The sequence below is a fragment of the Anomaloglossus baeobatrachus genome, chromosome 5 (genome assembly GCF_048569485.1).
Source record: "Anomaloglossus baeobatrachus isolate aAnoBae1 chromosome 5, aAnoBae1.hap1, whole genome shotgun sequence".
In the NCBI taxonomy this organism is placed as follows: Eukaryota; Metazoa; Chordata; class Amphibia; order Anura; family Aromobatidae; genus Anomaloglossus; species Anomaloglossus baeobatrachus.
The window spans coordinates 468,359,955-468,379,669 of record NC_134357.1 but is presented as its reverse complement, the minus strand read 5'-3'; the positions used below and the strand labels follow the sequence as shown (position 1 = coordinate 468,379,669).

At 46.2% G+C, this 19,715-nt stretch overlaps 1 protein-coding gene across 2 annotated transcripts in view; it reads right to left on the bottom strand.

Annotated features, from left to right (window-relative positions):
- Positions 1–1,014: 1,014 nt before the first annotated feature.
- SLC2A10 (solute carrier family 2 member 10) overlaps positions 1,015–19,715 on the bottom strand; it is a 33,232-nt gene continuing 14,531 nt past the window's right edge. The window contains exons 2-7 of one of the 2 annotated variants that reach the window (XM_075347858.1): positions 15,417–15,469; positions 13,226–14,500; positions 8,335–8,457; positions 6,587–6,722; positions 6,302–6,352; positions 1,015–1,476 (exon numbers count right to left, since the gene is read on the bottom strand). In XM_075347858.1, coding sequence (XP_075203973.1) covers positions 1,359–1,476; positions 6,302–6,352; positions 6,587–6,722; positions 8,335–8,457; positions 13,226–14,500; positions 15,417–15,420 — 1,707 coding nt within the window. In that variant the 5' untranslated portion in view covers positions 15,421–15,469 and the 3' untranslated portion in view covers positions 1,015–1,358. The remainder of the gene's footprint in view (positions 1,477–6,301; positions 6,353–6,586; positions 6,723–8,334; positions 8,458–13,225; positions 14,501–15,416; positions 15,470–19,715) is intronic. The other variant, XM_075347859.1, reaches the window with a different exon arrangement.

The window sequence follows — 19,715 nt, the reverse complement described above, 5'->3', positions numbered from 1 at the left end:
TAAAGCCTGCTTTAATGTTATCAAATTCTGTGAAGTACCTGTTGGTTCAAAAGACTCACTCACTATACTCCTAGATAATTCTTGAGGGGATAAGTTTCCAAAATGGGGTCACTTGTGTGGGGGGGGTTTACTGTTTAGGTACCTAATGAGCCCTGCAAATGCGACATGGTGCCCGCAATCTTTCTTTCCAAAATTCAAATGGCGCTCCTTCCCTTCATAGGCCATTTGTTCAGAAGGTTTCTGACCACATGTGGGGTATCAGCGTGCTCAGAAGAAACTGAGTAACAAATTGTGGAGTGCCATTTCTTGTAAAAGTGAATATATTGGGGTTAAAGTAATATTTGTAGGCAAAATATTTTTTTTCCTCCAACATTGCTTTGGTTCCTGTGAAGCACCTGAAGGGTTAATAAGCTTCTTGGATGTAGTTTTGCGCAGTAAGTGGGTTGATTTTCTGTCACCTAGGCCTCTCAGTCACTTCAAATATGACGTGGTCCATAAAAAAAAATGGTTTTGTAAATTTTGTTGGAAAAATGAGAAATTGCTGAAACTTTAAATCCTTCTAACTTCCTAACAAAATTATTATTTTCATATATATATTTTTTCAAAAATTGCGCTGATGTGAAGTAAAGTAAACAAGTGGGAAATGGTATTTAGTAAATATCTTGCATGACATAACACTCTGGTTTAAGAGCATAAAAATTCAAAATTTTAAATTTGCAAAATTTTCACCAAATTTACTAGTGTTTCACAAATAAATGTAAAAAATGTCCTAAATTTACCACTATCATGCAGTGCAAGATGTAAAAAAAAAAACCAAAAAAAAAACCTCAGAATCACTGGGATCCATAGTTGTTACTGGTCAGATTTCTAAAATTTGGCCTATTTCATTTAGGCATTAATTTGCTCAATTGGAAAAAAGATGGAAGTAAAATTCATCCTCCTCCAGTGCAGACCGAAATAGAGAATCCAATGACTTCAGAAATAATGACAACATGAAAAATATAAAATCACATTTACTATTGAGAGTTATCTAAAATTACAAGTAAAAACATCCAACAATGTCGTTGACCACCACCAGGGGGCACTATGTGTAGAAGTTGGAGAGCGGATAATTCATACAGTCTGCGCTGAACCCGAGCAATGACGATACCTGTAACAACAGTGCCCTATTAGGTGGCCCATTTCAGAAAGCATATGATTTATCGGCTAGGACTCCAGTCTAGGAGGAACATCGAGTATTGTACACCGTACTGGTGGACATCGCCAGGACCCACAGCAGTCAGACTGTAGCTATAAAAGGCACCGTGTCCTCCATGGCATATAAGGCACCAGTACCCATGTCTTAGCTCCAGAGGTTATCAGAAGACGCTGGACGAGCTGGAGTCGGATGTGCTGGATTGCGCCATCTTTCTGTAGCGGTGACAAGATGACTGACTCTTCCCTAATACTGGCAGTATCGGACTTCTGGAAAGAAATCTGGAAAAGAATAAAAGTCAGATATTAAGGTACCATATCACGCAGGAGACAATAGTGACTGCTTTTTGCCATTTCACCCCATGTACAGTTGGGGCCAAAAGTTGAGATGGACACAAGAATTGGTTTTCATACAATTTGCTACTTCAGCGTTTTTAGATCTTTTAGTCAAATGTTTCTATGGCACCATCAAGCTTTTGTAAACACTCAATATTTCGAGTGTTGTCCCTTATTTTTCAAGGCTTATGCTCTTCACCCTAGCAGCTGGAGATCAGCTTCTGCCCTAAATCATGACTGATGACACATTCTTGTCTTTAAATCAGGGCTTGGAGTTTATCACAATTTCTGTGTTTTTGACTTTTCCACCCACTTTCTTAAAATGGACCACAGGTTCTCAATTGGATTGAGATGTGGGAGGTTGTCTCGCCATGGACCCAAAATAACAATGTTTTGTTCATAGAGTCATTTAGTTATCGCTTTTGCCTTGTGACTTGGTCTCCATCATGGTAGAAAAATCACTAAATTGCCCCTGGATGGTTGGGAGAAGTTGCTCTTTGAGGAGGTTTAGATCCCATCCCTTATTCATGGTAGTGCTCCTAGGTAAAATTGTGAGTGAGCCCCTCCATGGACGAATAGCCCCAACACAAATGGTTTCAGGAGGCTTTACTGTTGGACTCATGGTAGCACTTAAATTTTCTTCTTCAAACAACCATTCTTCCAGGAAGTCTTAAGGAGGCTTAATTAGAGAAAATGACCTCAGTAAGTACAGGGACTCAAGTGTAGAAGACTGGGGTAAAGTTATTTTCTCTGAAGCTGCCGTTAAACAGGTTGAGAATGGAAGAATGAAGAGCATCTTCTTTCAAAACCCATGTAGGGGACACAGTGAGCAAGTGGAAGAAGCTGATCAGGTCACATGAGTCCAAAGTAAAACTTTTTTGGGCTAAATGCAAAATGCTTTGTGTCATGGAAAACTAATACTGTACATCACCCTAAAAACACATTCCCCACAGTCACACATGGTGGTGGTAGCATCATGCTGTAGGAAGGCTTTTTTTCAGCAGGGGCAGGGAAGCTGGTCAGAGTTGATAGGAAGATGGATGTAGCCAAATACAGGACATTCCTGGAGGAAAATCTGTTAAATGTTACAAAAGACTTGAGACTGGGGCGTAGGTTCACCTTCCAACAGGACAACGACACTAAACAACCAGAGCTACAATGGATGGTTCAGATCAAAGCATATTCATGTGTGAATGACCCAATCACAGTCCAGACCTTAAACCCATTGAGAATCAGTGGCAAGACCTGAAAATTGCTGATTACAGACGTCTCCATACAATCTCACTGAGTTAGAAATATTTTGCAAAGAATGGGCAAAAATGTAAATCTCTAGATGTGCAAAGCTGGTAGAGACCGTAACTGCAGCGAAATATGATCCTGCAAAAGTACTGACTCAGGGGGCTATATATATATATAGCACAAACAGTATATAGACCAGCTCACCTGTCTGAGCTCTGATCAGAAGGAGTCCTCCTGTTTCCCACTATGGTGCACGAATCCTGGACTGGGAGAATATCCTTGGCAATGGGAAAAATAGGAATGGATCCAGCAAACACTCGGGAAGAACTGATGGTAGTAAAAATTTTTGCCAAATTTATTGAAAAAAGTTAATGTACAGAGCTGGAGACAATTAATATACGCTGGACACACACATCTACGGACAATGCGTTTCGGTGGTGTAAACCGCCTTCTTCATGGTCCAAGCCAAAACTGAACAGTTTTGGCTTGGACAGTGAGGAAGGTGGTTTACACCGCCGAAACGCGTTGTACGTGGGTGCATGTCCTGTGTATATTAATTGTCTCCAGCTCTGTACATTAACTTTTTTCAATAAATTTGCCAAAAATTTACACTACGATCTGTTCTTCCCGAGTGTTTGCTGGATACATTCCTATTTTTTCACTATATCATAATATATATATATATATATATATATATATATATATATATATATATATATATATATATATATATATATATATATATATATACATACATACATACATATATAATAAATTTTAAATATATATAAAATTTTAAACACACATACGCTGCATATACACAACATTCATACAGGATTATTGAACTACCTCGTTTCTACTGCTGAGCCTCATTACTTCTGCTCTGCAGATATTTTCCATGGCTGTACCATGCCAATGAGCTGCAGGCCTTTGTGGTCCGGCGCACAGCTGCCATCTCTACCCAAAAGCCGAGACCCCAAGACAATGGAAAAAAAGCAAAATGATTTGAAGAAAAGATTTGTGAACTTCGAGGCATGAGGCTGCCATAATCACTGAGGATTTGTGAGCATTAAAACCAGAGACCGGGGACCGTGCAGCAATCAGGCGCCCTCGCTCTATCAATGGCTCCGCTGTAATTAGGTGCGGTTCTTTCTAACATTTTCCACACATGACATCAAACTGAAACAAAAGAAATAGAAAGTGCACGGATCTCTGTGTTTCTGAGAAAGCGTATGGCTCAGCGAGGGGGTTCTCAGGAGGGGCCACAGCGCTAAAGACTAGACCGCATGGAAGAAGGGACTGGAAAAGCCATTCATGACATTATGATGGCTGACAATTCTCTCATATGGAATAGTAGGGGCTTGTACTGACAGCTGTCACCAGTGAGATGGGAGGGGCTTGTACTGACAGCTGTCACCAGTGCGATGGGAGGGGCTTGTACTGACAGCTGTCACCAGTGCGATGGGAGGGGCTTGTACTGACAGCTGTCACCAGTGCGATGGGAGGGGCTTGTACTGACAGCTGTCACCAGTGAGATGGGAGGGGCTTGTACTGACAGCTGTCACCAGTGAGATGGGAGGGGCTTGTACTGACAGCTGTCACCAGTGAGATGGGAGGGGCTTGTACTGACAGCTGTCACCAGTGGGATGGGAGGGGCTTGTACTGACAGCTGTCACCAGTGGGATGGGAGGGGCTTGTACTGACATGTCACCAGTGGGATTGGTGGGGGCTTATACTGACGATGGTCGCCCAAGGGATACCGATCCAGCTTCAGGGACGCCACAGGATTTCTTCTGTATGGCAAACAGGTATGTCAGTTTTAAATAGGTGTCGTGACGCCACTCACAGCTTGCGGTCAGGGATATGGATGACCGCCACTGCAGATTTTATGAGCGTCTGGGGCTGATTGAGTCTGCAGTCAGATGTTGTAGCCTCCCGTGAGTGAGGCTGGCCCCAGGGGCTCAGGTGTGTAAGGTAGCAGGTCCTGGAATAATACAAGCGGAGTCCAAAAGTCTTTTAACTCGTTTTTACTCACTCAGATGTTATTGTTGTGAGCTGACCCGGGTGTTGCTGTGAGTAACCAGGTAGGACCAGGTGCCTCCGGGCCAGTCTGAGGGTGACCAGTTAGCTCGCCTTCCTAGCACTTCAGGTCAGGGGGTTATCCGAACACAGAAGTACTGTGGGAGTCTATCCAGGGAATCGTTACTGCCTTTTCTCCCCTGTGTTTGGCCCGTTTGCCGGCAGCGTGGACCAGGTGAGATGGCTTCTGGCTCTGTCTCCTTATGGGTCCCTGCGTTGCTGCTGAGGCTCGGACTCTGTGTGGTTGGTGAGGTACTTATAGTTCCCCTCACCGGCAGGATTAGCAGATAGTTAAACTTGAGTCTGCTCTAGGGACCTGTTCCCGTACGTGCCTAGTCCCCAGGAGCACCTCTTTCTCTGACTCCTCGGTGACAGTTGTCCCCCGCCAACTGTCACTACACCGCGCAGGGTCTGACTAGTGTGAGCACGCGTATCCCTTAGCGACCGCCGCGCTCCACTACCAGACTGACTCTCCTCGTTTCCCTGACAACCTCTGCACTTTAGCTCTCAGCTCCTCTGCTGCACCCATTGATACGAATTGTAAGCTAGCCCCCCTCTGGAGACTACCCAAGGGTCCCATCTAAAGGTGTGGGAGACCTGGTTGCTATGTGTCTGTGCGTACACACCTCATTCTGGCCCTTAGGATTACCTGGAAGTACTGTCCCAGCATGGGTGCAGTACTCAGTGGTGCCTGACCGGTTCAGGGGTGCCACAACAACTGTCACCAGTGAGATGGGAGGGGCTTGTACTGACAGTTGTCACCAATGGGAGGAGCTTGCACTGACAGCTGTTATCATGACTGGGAAGGACTTGTACTGATGGGTGTCACCAATTGGATAGGTGACAATTGTAAGAAGGCTTGCACTCTCACCAAATGATTTATTTCGTGCTCTGATGAAGTGTAGTATAATCCAATCACTATCGAAACCTTCTGTACCAAAGATAAGAAACTTTAATGAGTTTCAAACAAGATGTGATTTATTTATGGGACGGGCTTGTGCTGACAGCTGTCACCAGTGGGAGGGGCTTGCACTTAGATATTTGTCACTAGTCATATGGGAGGGGCTTGCACTGTAATTGTGCCAAATATAAAGTGTCCAACACTGTGTGTAATCAAAGGCAATGACCTATTTCTTAAGTCAGGCTTTTATGATAACTGTGTTTTGTTTTTTTATTATAAACTTTAGGGTTTTTTTTTTTCCAGATCACAATATGTACTGTATATAAAATAAAAATCTTGCTATTTTCACAGCGACTTTTTAGATTCAAACTACCTGTCGTTTCAGGAATCAACTCATGTACATAGCCACAATAATCAGGCCCCAACTATATCTTTTGTATTGAAGCTTGTAATGAACCTGTGCAAAATTCATTGTGGGGGGCAGGGTCAGCTGTGACATTGCCCATTGTGATTGGTAGATCCCATATTATAAGCTGTGTATAAAGATGTTACCTGTCTTTGTCATCCTGTCTCTGCTGATAAGGAACTTGTTGAAAACTCTTCCTGAAAAGGACAAAAAGTGTGAATATAAAAAAAAAGCCCCAATGGAAAATTGCAAAATTACTAATTTTGTTGCATAGATTGTGATTAAAATAATAATAGGCAATGTTTTCTTTTATAACACAAGAATCTGATATAAATTTATGGTCATTTTCTGATACTAGCTTCCCTTTGAAGGCAGAGATCCATCACATCAGATTTTTCTAGCCGCCCATGTGGCGAATACTCATCCTTCACCTTCTGTCGGAGAACAGCTCATCGATCTCCTCCAACGTCCGTCCTTTTGTTTCCGGAATAAATATGTAAATAAATATTATGGCGGCAACTCCCATGATGCCGTATAGCAGGAAGGTCCAAGATAGACCTATGGACGCTGTAGAGTAAAGATAACAGGACACAGTGAACTAGAGAATTATGGGACAACGTGGGGGTCAATGTCACCGGCCTCACCACAATCAGTCTATATCCCCTGCCTACTCTGCTCTTTCCGTAACTCCCATAGACATCAATAGAAAAGGCCAAGAGACCAGAATAGCCACCTCTGTATTGTGCTCTTTGGGCCATTGTGAATTAGTGGACACAAGTCAGTAGACCCCCCTTCTCCTGGGACACTCGCCTATCAGAAGTGTGATCTGCATTATCACTCATTTTTTACCGTCAGTCCTAATGAAGTAAAACTCCCGGTAAGAGGGTGAACGTTGTCTGAAGCCTGACCATTCAGTAGTCACTGGCTGCTGTTTGGCTAGTACTTACTGACATTAGGATGTGGAGTATTTATTGCATCACTTATTACACAACAAATAAGGTTACTCAATGACCGACACTAGAAAGAAAAGGAGGTTGTATACCAAATGACAGATCAATAAGTATTTAAAGGATTTTTCCACTTGATATATGGACCCCAAACATGTAAAGTAACAATCAGATGGTATCATCCTTCTGGAGTCTAGGGAAAGCAGAGTCTCGATACTTCGGCCTTCTTTTCTTTTTCTTTTTTTATTTTAGCTGTAGTGATGACATCAGGTCTACAGCTCACAAACCGCTGCAGGCAATCACTGACCTCAGCAGCTCATTCTCTCTTTAGCTGAGCTCAGTGATTGGCTGCAGCGTTGATCTAAGCCATGAAATGTCACCTCTTCAGGCAAAACACTGAAAGATAAGCAGCGAAGCACAGGCAGCACTGGATTTGAGGAGGGAGAGTACCATTTGATTCCGGCAGCTAAATAGGAAAGGGTTCTTTACAGTTAGAGCAGTAAGACTGTGGAATGCCCTACCACAAGAGGTAGTAATGGCAGACACTAAAATAGCTTTTATAAAAGGGCTGGATGATTTCCTCAGTACATAACATTGTCGGTTAGAAATGACAATGACAAAATGTAGAACTGGTGGAGGAAGGTTGAACTAGATGGACCCAGGTCTTTTTTCAACCTAAGTAACTATAGGTGGTTATTTTACAGGCAATGTTTTGGGAACACTTTTCTAAAAATGGAAAACCCCTCTAATTTTTTTTTTCTGACAAATGTTTTGGTGTTTACCTTTTAATACTCTTTTGAGGAATTGTATAGGTTTTGTAATACTTTGTCTTTCATAGGACATGCAACATTAATAAAGAACCGAGCTACTCCCTTTATGGAGGCTCCTCCCTATTGTCAATATTCATTTAATCGTATAATATTGTCATTCGAGTATCAAAATTTTGTGCCCTTACTGTAATGTATCATCTCTACATACACTGACTTTCCTACTGTGCCAATCTGAACAAGCAGATCTGCAGTGCAAAGCATGGTGGAGCAGGACAACAGCAACCCAAGTCTCTGATGAGACGATTGTGGCAGATTGCAGACTAGTGAGACTCCAACAACCAGCTAAATTAGAGTCCCTGACCGTAGCCGTGTCCAAATGGAGACACACAATAGGAAGCAGATGAGACGGATAGGATATAGTTTGTCCAATAGTCAGATGGATTTTTGGTCTGTGAGACTCACCGATGACATCCAGGAAGGACATGGTGATGAGCAGGTTGGTGGCCCAGTTCAAGCTGTTACAGAAGGCAAAGGCTCGACCCCGAATTTCAGTGGGATAGATCTCAGTGAGGACCAGCCACGTCACTGGAGGAAGACAGAGCAGACAGGTGGAGTGAATGTGAGTGGATTTATTAGGATATGGCCAGCCTTAAGGTGGTGTCACACATAGCGACGTAGCAGCGATCACGACCAGCGTTCTGACCTTATCAGGATCACTGCTGCATCGTTACATGGTCGCTGGTGAGATGTCAAACAGGCAGATCTCACCAGAGACCAGTGACCAGCCCCCAGCCAGCAGCGACGCGTGGAAGCGTAGCTAAGGTAAATATCGGGTAACCAAGAAAAGCACTTCTCTTGGTTACCCGATATTTACCTTAGTTACTAGCGTCCGCCGCTCTCACGCTGCCAGTGCCGGCTCCCTGTTCCCTGCACTCCTAGCCAGAGTACACATCGGGTTAATTACCCGATGTGTACTCACGCTGCCTGTGCCGGCTCCCTGCACACATAGCTGGAGAGCGGCGGACTTTAGTAACTAAGGTAAATATCGGGTAACCAAGGAAAGGGCTTCTTGGTTACCCGATGTTTACCGTGGTTACAGCTTACCGCAGGCTGCCAGACGCCAGCTCCCTGCTAGCTTCAGTTCGTCGCTCTCTCGCTGTCACACACAGCGATGTGTGCTTCACAGTGGGAGAGCAACGTCCAAAAAATGAAGCAGAACATTCAGCAATGACCGGCGACCTCACAGCAGGGGCCAGGTCGTTGCTAGATGTCACACACAGCGACAGCGATGGGACGTCTCTGCTACGTCACAGAAAATGGTGACTTAGCAGCGACGTCGTTGTCGTCGCTATGTGTGACACCACCTTAAGGATACTGATCACCTATCCATGAGGTAAGCAAGATTGTTTGCATTCAATGATCGCTGGTCTGAAATGGGTTATCTTGACTTAAAGGGGTTTTCCAGTTTTGGAAAACTGTGCTTTTGTCACCCTCCTTGGGTCCAGCACCAAGTCACTTGCACTGTCCAAGTGTCTGTTACTGTCTACAGCACTGACATTACATAGACAGCGCTGCAGCAGAACAGCGAGCTCAGTGCTCTGAGAGGTCTACTTGGGCAAAGCCACTGAGCTAATTGTTACGGTCGACAGCGCTAAAGCCCTCACACTGGGAACAGCAAATGAGAGTCTGTGCTGGACCTGGGAATGGTGAATAAAGCACAGTTTGTTTCCAATAAACAACTTAGGGACACAACTTTCCTAAAAACTAAAAATCCCTTCAATGACCAAACACTGTAGTAATTTTGCTTTATTTAACAGATAAAGCTTTGTAAAAATTGTCCATGTCCCAATGAAGTTTTTAATTTTGTATGCTGCTATATTTATTTCTGCATTTGTTCTTATTATATGGATCCAAAATATGCTGGCGGCAGATTTATTTTTTTTAGACTAGTATATATTACTAAACTCTCCCCTCTCCAATCCATTCTAAATGCTGCAGCCAGGATAATTTTCCTCTCCAACCGCTTCACTGATACCTCTGCTCTGTGCCAGTTATTACACTGGTTGCCTATCCGTTACAGAATCCAATCTAAACTTATCACTCTCACTCACAAAGCTGTCCACGGTTCCGCACCACCCTACATCTCCTCCCTCATCTCTGTCTATCACCCCACCCGTGCCCTCCGCTCTGCTAATGACCTAAGACTGACATCCTCAACAATTCGAACCTCCCACTCCCATCTTCAAGATTTCTCACGAGCTGCGCCAATGCTCTGGAACACACTACCAAGAGCAATCCGATTAATTCCCAACATCCACACCTTTAAGCGGGCCCTAAAAACGCCATTTCTTTAGACTAGCCTATGACCTCACTGCCCTGATCTAATCTAGTCCCTTTCTGCCGTTCATAAACTTTACTTCCAATTCTTGTCCCCTGTATCTTCTGGTTCCTTCTTCATGTACTTTTTTTTACACTCTGTACCTGTATAAATTCTGGCTGGTGACCGGTCCACGCAGCTGGTTTTCAATCACCTACTAAATCAATGGCTGGACCATATATGACAAGCTTTTCTCCCCCATTCACCTTCTGTGCCTCCCCTATTTCCTCATAGAGTGTAATCTTACGAGCAGGGCCCTCACTCCTCCTGGTATCTTAATTTTGTTATTTTCTATTGTCTCATATTGTCTGTACATGGCCCCTCTGAATTGTAAAACGCTGCGGAACATGTTGGCTCGTTAGAAATAAAACTTATTATTATAGGATCTAAAATACATTGATGTGTTAAAAAATGTAGGAGGGAAAAAGTATTTGAAAATTGGATTTAGGCTATGTGCGCACTAGGCGTTTTTACCCGCGGATTTACCCGCGGTTTTGCTGCGGAAATTTCTTGAGAAATGTTTGTAATCTTTCTTCAGACATTTCCCAGCAAAACCTATAGGAAAAAAAAATAGCTGTGCGCACACTGCGTTTTTTTCTCAAGAAAATTCTTTGTGAAGATTTTCTTGAGAAAATGTGCATGTCACTTCTTTTCCGCAGGTACCTGCGGAATACCCCCGGTATTTCACTCCATTCACTGTAATGCAATCGCGAAATACCGCAGGTAGCAAATGATGTGCGGTATACCCCCGGTATAGCCGCGATTTACCTGCGGTAATGCTCATCGCTGCCTGCGGTTTTGCAGGGAGTGACGTCATTATGACAGAAGAGGAAGCGGAGCAGAGTAAACACAGACGTCACACTCCCTGGACACCGCACAGAAGCACTTCCGTGTGACCTCCAGGTGCCCGTGCAGTCTGTGTCCTGCTCCGGCCCCGCGGCTGCCCGCCCTGCAGTGTCAGTGTCTGCCCGCAGTGTCAGCAGCTTGTCACCCTGCAGTGCGTGCAGCCGCGGGGGGATGACTAGTGCTGCTGTCAGGAGGTGAGATGAGATCATTACCTGCTGTGACGATCTCCTGACGTCACCGCTGTCACTGCCGTCTATGCCCGCGGCCCGAAACTGTCACTGGCGGTGACGTCACGGGCTCTTGCGATATTGCTGAGAACGCGGCGGGCATAGAAGGCAGTGACAGCACTGATGGCAGAACTGCAGGAGATCATCACAGCAGGTAATGATCTCATCTAACCTCTTGATGGCAGCGCTTGGCATCCCCTGCAGTGAGCTGGGCTGACCTATTGATGTTAGCTCAAGTCACTGCATTACTCTCCCAGCCAATGGGGAACCTTCTGTTCTTCATTGACTGGGACAGTAACTATGGTATGGATCGTCGTGGGACCCCCCCCCCCTTATTGCATTACGCCGGACCCGGATTTGATTGTTCTTGTCAATAAATTGGTGAAAGAGGGAATGTGGGGAGTGTTTTTTCAAATAAAACTTTTTTTTGTTGTTTTTTTTTTTTCTTATTTCTAACTGACTGGGTTGGTGATGTCGGGTATCTGATAGACGCGTGACATCACTAACCCCAGGGCTTGATGCCAGGTGACATTACACATCTGGCATCAACCCCATATATTACCCCGTTTGCCACCGCACCAGGGCAACGGGATGAGTTGGGGCGAAGCGCCAGGATTGGCACGTCTAATGGATGCGCCACTTCTGGGGCGGCTGCAGCCTGCTATTTTTAGGCTGGGGAGTGTCCAATAACAGTGGACCTCCCTAGTCTGAGAATATCAGACCCCAGCTGTCCACTTTACCTTGGCTGGTGATCCAATTTGGGGGGGACCCCACGTTTTTTGTTTTAAATTATTTAATGTAAAATAACAGCGTGGGGTGCCCTCTGTTTTGGATTACCAGCCAAGGTGAAGCTGCCAGCTGTGGTCTGCAGGCTGCAGCCGTCTGCTTTACCCTAGCTGGCTTCCAAAGATGGGGGGGACCTCACGTCGTCTTTTTTTAAATTATTTATTTATTTTTTGGCTAAATACAAGGCTAGGCACCCTTTAGTGCCACATGAAAGTCACTAAAGGGTGCCAGCTTAGAATATGCAGAGGGGTGGGACATTATAATATGTCTTTCTCATCTATCTATTCATCTAACCATCTTTCCCTCTATCCATTATCTGTCTATTGATTATCTATTATCTATATTATTTCTTGCAGTTCAGCATAAAAAAACGCAGGGACTAACCTGCGGAAAAACCGCGGCAAAAACGCATGCGTTTTTCCCGCGGTTTTGGTGCGTTTTTTTTACCGCAGGTGCGGTAATCTTCAACTTCCAGAAGTTTCTCAAGAAATTTTCTTGAGAAAAATCACTTTTCTAGTGCGCACATAGCCTAAGTCTGACATTACTTTGTACAATAAACATTTGTAATGTACATTATGTGCGTTAGTGCACACCCTAAATGCATACATATAGTAATAGTTAACATATGCTCGTCTGACCTCAGTCTATGGCTAAGCATCACAGGAGTACCAAGAAGCCAGTGATGCGGCCTGCAGTAGGGCAACACAGCAATCCCCTCCCCCATCGTGTTGGGGGGGGTCCATGTGTGCGCGTACTAAGAAGAGCGCCATGTAAATGCCATTGTCGGAAATTGATAGCAGCATCTAAATAGTTAACAGCAGCACATGGAGCTCACCTGAGACTGTTCTACACAGATGCCAGCTATTTCATTTAGCAGGCATCTGCCTCATGTGGAGCGGGCTCAGCTTATGAGCTTGCGTCATACCTGGGGACTCGCTTCATGGCGGATAAAATATTATATTAGTGGAAAACCCTTTTAAAAAGGAAAGTATAACATACTCTGCTATGCCAAAACCTGTACATGTGACAATAGCCATTAGTTTTTGTATTTTCTGTGCCAGACCTGTAAATCCATAAATCCCCTTAACTCTTATGCACTTATTTACTTATCACTTACTTGGTCCAAATCCAAACGAAAAAGCACTTACAAATGCCATCAAACTCAACAAAGTAATCCAGTTCAAAACAGCGTAACTGTGCGATGTGCCGGCTGTGACTGAGGGATCTGTGTGCTTTGCCTGCCCCCTACTGGGACTGATCACCCCAGCTGTGTAAGCGCTCTTCACTCCTGAGTTAAACACCTTAGAGTCACTCAGCTGAGCATCAAAGGACATTGTGAGGGCATCCAGGGTAGAGTTTGATGAATGAGTGGATTCATTAACTTGTGACAAGGACTCACAGCTCTTGTGAGAATCCAACTGGATCATAAAACTGGCACATCCTATTCCGGTGATGGCGATAGTCATAATAATGCAACCAATGAGAAGTAAAACTCTCCTCCCTGCCCTGTCTGCGCAGCTCATGGCCACCAAGGTGGAAAGAACCTTAACTACACCAAGTCCCACAGAGGCAAGAACTGCTGAAGAATTGCTCTGGAATCCAACGGAGCGAAAAATTGTGGAGGCATAGTACAGGACATTGGGCTGGCCAGTCAATTGCAAAAATAGCACCAGTCCTACCCCTACCAAAGTCCTAGTCCTCATGTTATCCTTTGTGCCAAAGAGGTCAAACCAAGAGTAGACTTTGTTGGATGAAGATGGCTTCAGATCTTCTGCCTCCTCTAAGTCCTGAAGCTGAATGAGTCCATTGTGGAATTCTTGGTCCAAGGGATTCGCCTTAGACGCTTTGGATGGAAGAAACAAGATACTGATGAACTGCAATAAAGCAGGAGAAATCGCCAAACCGAACATGTATTTCCAGCTAGACAAAAAGTAGTTTATCCCATAGGAGAGTAGAATGCCTACAGTGATGCCAGTCTCATAGAGAGATACCAGCATGCCTCGCTGGTGAGGCTGGACAATCTCAGACACGTAGATGCAGCAAGCCATAGAAGAGATGGAGATGCCCAACCCGATAGTGAAACGGCCAATGACCAACCACAAGAAAGATCCAGACAAGATTAGAATGATGCTGCCGCTTAGTACCACCACATTGCTGGCCATTATAGAAGTCCGGCGGCCAGATCGATCAATCAGGAAGCCACCCACCAGGGAAGCTGCCAGGGCTCCCACCAGTACTGCACTGACCAGGACCTCCTGCTGGAAACAGGTGAGAAAAAAATCATTCTTAAGATGTAGAAGAGCCCCAGAGATAATAGTTAACTCATATCCAAAGATCAGGCCACCCAATAGCGACACCGTAGCTGCCAAGATGAGATCAACTGCTGGGATACCTAGAAAAGAACCAGGAAAAATTAGCTGTGAGGTCAGAGGCGTAAAGTGAGGTCACACACAGAAGCTGAAAACTGCGACAACATGCAGCTATCTCGCCCGACTCAGGAGTGCTTGTACTGCCGACAACAGTGTTCTCTACGAGACAGCCGGTGCCAGACATGTCTGATAGAGACATATCGGCTCAGGATTGGAGATGCCAGGTCCTTTTCTCTCCTGACTAGAGTTGATACAAACTAAATCACAAGACCCAGTTCAGCAGGTAGGTTAGTAACCTGTGGCCATTGGACGTGAGTCCCGAGAACCATTTCCTAACTCTTGGCATCCATGGGTCTTCTTTTGATTAGCCAGAGTGGTGGAACGCCATCTTGACAGCGTGATGCACATGTGATGTCGTTCAAGGTCAGCTAATCAAAAGAAGAGCTGCAGACGCCATCAGGTAAGAGATAGTTCTCCTAGACCAGTTCATATATTATGATCCTTACACGGATAATGAAACACATATTTTGGCCAGAACGTCGAATCGTTTAACCTACACAATAATCGTGCCTGATGGGTCACACAACTAGAAACAATCAAGTTGTTTTGCAGGACCCTGGTTCAGTGACCACAACAGCAGTCCATGGTCACCAAACACATGCAAACTGTCTCCTACCTGCTGGCATCATGCAGTTATGTGAACTCGTGCCAAGCTTCAAATCAGAACAGAAGAGGTACCGGGAGTCCCCGGCATGTAGGAGGTAGTTTTCAGGACTCATGTCTGATGGCTACCAATTACTGCTGAAGCCCCTGGACTAGTCATACAAATTTATTTGCCCATCTCTAGTCATAACCATTCAAAGCTTTACAATCATCTGTTCATCTAAAACCAGCGTAAGAGATTTACCAGGAAAATTAGGAATTCAATGTGTGACGTACCCATGATGAATTGACGGTCACCGACTGTGTTCTCAGTCACATTGTAGGTAGAGCTGTGAAAAAAAACAAACAAAAAAAAAACATAACAAAAAGGGACAGTGAACACGTAGCAACGACAGAGGAAGGCTCCAAAGGGGGCACAAAACCCAACAGATACAGCAAGCGCCTGGCCAAAAAGTAGCAGCCACAGAGGATGGCTCCAGTGAGGGCACAGAACCCACCAGATACAGCAAGCAGCAACCGCAAAAGGCTCCAGTGAGACTACAGAACCCACCAGATTCAAAGTGCCAGGGCAAGTGTCCTGGCGTCTACAGGGTGAGGTGCCTAAAGTAGGACACAGTCACAATACGGACACCGGGCTCAGCATATACAGCTGAATATGCTCCACCTGGAGAATGGAAGGATGTGTAATGCAGGTCCATCAGTCCCAGGTAAGTATAACTGAATAGTCCTGCAACTTTCTAATATCTCAATGCACCCTAGTTAAGACCTATGCTGGTTGTCAGTGAATGGGAACAGACATGGTTACAGTCAGAGACTGTTATTATGTACCAAGTAGTCAGCTCAGGGAGGATGTCCCAGCTATGGCCACAGATGTGTGATGCATTGTGCAGGATGATAGGCAGAGGTAATGGAGTAAACACAGGTGAGCACTACTTACAGAAACAAGGAGAGCAGGACAGGGCAGGAGGAGGGGAACCGGCTGCAGGAAGTGAGGAGGACGTGGCACAGAAAAAAAAAGAACTTTTCCCTTCTCTCCTCCCAAGTACAGGAATCTAAGTAGATTAACCCTTGCCTACCTGCTCAGGGGCCAAAACTGCCCCCCCCCCCCCCCCCGGCCCCTGATCATAATGTTTTTATCCATTTCAGCTTTCATTGTAAATTTTCCTTTATTCATTCCAAAAAGTTTATTCTTTGTTTTTTACCGTCACAAAAAGCAATAACATTTTGGAAATTAAAGATTTGGAAAAAAAAAAAAGAAATCACAGTTACAAACTTTTTTGCCTTTTTTTATTGTATTTTCGCGGCTCGTTAGTCGCTGAGGTACGATCCATTTCCCATAGTTGGTGGAAGTTACAAGTGGTCAGCAGAGCGATATTACCACATTCATTATACGTAGAGAACAGCTAATCGATTTGTACAGCTCGAATTATAGATAATCCTCCAGGTCAGCAAATGCAGCTGATATAGGCGCTGGCGTCGGCGGCCCCCCTCCAGCACGGGCCTGCTCGCACCCTCTGTGAACGCTATCGTTATGCTTCTGGCTCAGGGGCTCTGCAAGTGTTTATATCCTGAGCCAATGAGCTTACTGATTGGCTGCAGTGCTGTCTGTACATGGACAGCGCTGCAATCAATAACTGACACAAGTGGCAGAGACTCACTTGTAGACCAGGGGAGGGTGGAGGAGTACAGGTTTTTTTTCCAATAAACTGCAGCTGGGAGATAGGGGTTTTCCGAAATTAGAAAACCCCTTTAAGGCCTGCAACAGACATCCGTGCCGCCGGTACGTGTTTGCCATTTTTTGCACGTACCGGCGGCACGGAGACACGTTCAGCAATGCTACCCTATTGTAGCAGGCACACACACACACACACACGTAAAACCACACGGAACGTGTGTCCGTGTGCGTTTGTACGTGTGTGCGTTTTTCTACATGCTGACATGTCCACGTTTTCTCCGGCAGCACGGGTGTCACACGGCCCGCACCCGTACCACACGGATGTAGTGTGGATGCGGTCCCGTGTGACACGCGCCGGAGAAAACTCACATGTCAGTGAAAGAAAAACAAAACATTACTCACCTTCTCCTGTCCTCCTGTCTCTGCCACTGCTGCCACTTGCTGCCGACTGCCGCTCATTATGCTCATTTAATATTCACTTCACTGCGGCCGGCAGCAGTAGCAGCGGGGAGACGGCAGGGCTGGAGACTTAAGATCAGCACCACGGACAGCGGCGCGGACCACGTGAGTATGCAAATTACCGGTTCTACGTGTGCTATCGCGGATAGCACACGTAGAACACACGTGGACGGCACATACCCGAGACACGTACCTACCACACGCAACACGCAGGATAAATACGTGTCTCGCGGCACGTGCGTGTTTTTAAAGTGTGTTTCAGGCCTTAGGCCCATTTACACTTCAGGTGAAAATGTCTGAACTCAACAATTTCAACAAAACTCGACGACCATCTGACATATCTGTGGACCTCCGACTCTCCCGTCATCTATTGGAAGAGAGAGAGGGATCGGTAGTTGGAATTTCAGAGACCATTCCTTCAGAGCAGATAAGTCCCTGATAGCAGCTTTCTCCTCTCTCTATTGAAAATACATGGACGCTCATCATAGCTGAGCATTCATGTGTCTGGACGAGTCAGGAGAGATATGTCTGCTTGGCCGACAGCTATTATACAGCTGTTCTTAGATCTGTGTATATGTTTGTGTACCGCCCCGGTGTTAATCGGGCTGCTCGGATCCGGGATCGTCGTGGCTCAAGGGGTCCGGACCTGGCTTGGCGGACACTCTGATCCGTGAAAGGGGTTATTTACAGGGGTATAAGTTCGTGACGCCACCTGCGGGTTGCGGTAATGGGAGTACCGCCGCTGCTGGAGGGAAGACCGAGGCGGATGGTGTGAAGCAGCAAGGTGTCAGTCCCTCAGCAGGTAGGAAAGGCCCCGGGCTCAAGGGGTTGGTAGATTTGGGAGGACAGGGTGCAGGGACCAGGGTACTCACTGCGGGTAGTCGTGATGTTGGATGACGTGGAGAAAGGAGACACACACACACTGTAGGTAAACCAAAGTCTCTGCGTACAGCTGCCGCTGCCAGGAGCCCTTCCAGGTACCCGGTGGGACCGGTGTCAGTTGGTGATTCGGAGCCTGCCTCCGTGCACAATTTGCTGTCCATAGGTGGTCCCCATGGCTTAAAGCTGTTGGGGTCCCTGCTCACTATGTGTAGTGTAGCCGTGCTCTTAAGGGCTGGCACTTGGGACCTGAGTGGGTTGCTGTGTTTGGAAAAATCCTGTCCCTCTCGTTGTGCTGATGCTCTCAATCTCTGAGTATTTAGGGAAGTCCTTGAAGATCTTCTCACTTTCAGGTGAATTGTCAGGATGCTGAATTGGCTCCTGACCTAGGGTCCTGTACCCTGTCGTGCTCGGTACCGGTTAGTTCTGTTGGGCCCGTCTGGTGCCGACAGTCCCTCCAAGACTACGTCCGTCACACCCCTGTCCAAGTCCCTGCAACTGGTCCCCGACTCCGCTGGACCCAAATCACTGCTTGCGACCCAATCGGTTTTCCTTAGCTCCCCAGGAGCTAACTCTCCTAGCTCCTCACTCTCTGGATCTCACTTCTCCACTCTCCCCCTTTTCAGTCTGCCCAGTTCCCAAGTGACTGGCCCATTTTCCAGCTAGTCCAACCCCCCTGGTGTGTCTGGCAGTGACTGATGTGAGGTGATTGGGTTTTATGGTGCAGATGGGAGAACCATGGGGGGGTAGGCCCTGCACACTGGGTAAGGATGCAGGTCCCTGTAGCACCCTGATGCACTCAGGGGCGCTACATTCCCCCTTAGTTAAACGTAGCTCCTCCACAAGCTACAACGCACACTGAGTTTTATTTAACCGGAAAGTAAAAGATAACATGTTAAATATTCAGTTTTGAACAGTTCTGTAAGGTGCACATCACCCGGGTTAATGGGTCCAGCCCTTATCCTGTTCATGACGCCAGGTAAGATTCAAGGTGTACCGCCCCGGTGTTATTCGGGTTGCTCGGCTCCAGGATCGTCGTGGCTCAAGGGGTCCGGATCCAGCTTGGTGGACACTCTGATCAGTGAAAGGGGTTATTTACAGGGGAAAACTTTGTGACGCCACCTGTGGGTTGCGGTAATGGGAGCACCGCCGCTGCTGGAGGGAGGACTGGGGCGGATGGTTTGAAGCAGCAAGGTGTCAGTCCGTCCGCAAGTAGGGAAGGCCCCGGGCTCAAGGGGTTGGTAGATTTGGGAGGACAGGGTGCAGGGACCAGGGTACTCACAGCGGGTAGTCATGGTGTTGGATGAGGTGGAGAAAGGAGTCACGCACATGAGTCGCCCACCACAGTGCTGCAGCGGTCGCCTCCGAGACACTGCGGGGACTTCTCTGTAGGGACCCTTCTGGCAACAGGTATGTCAGGTTCACTTTTATAGGAGTCATGACGCCACTCTCGGTTTGCGGTCAGGGTGAGGGGTGACCGCCACTGCAGTTTAACGAGTGTCTGGGGCTGATGGTATCTGCAGTTAGATGGTGTGGCCTCCCGAGAGTGAGGCTGGCACCAG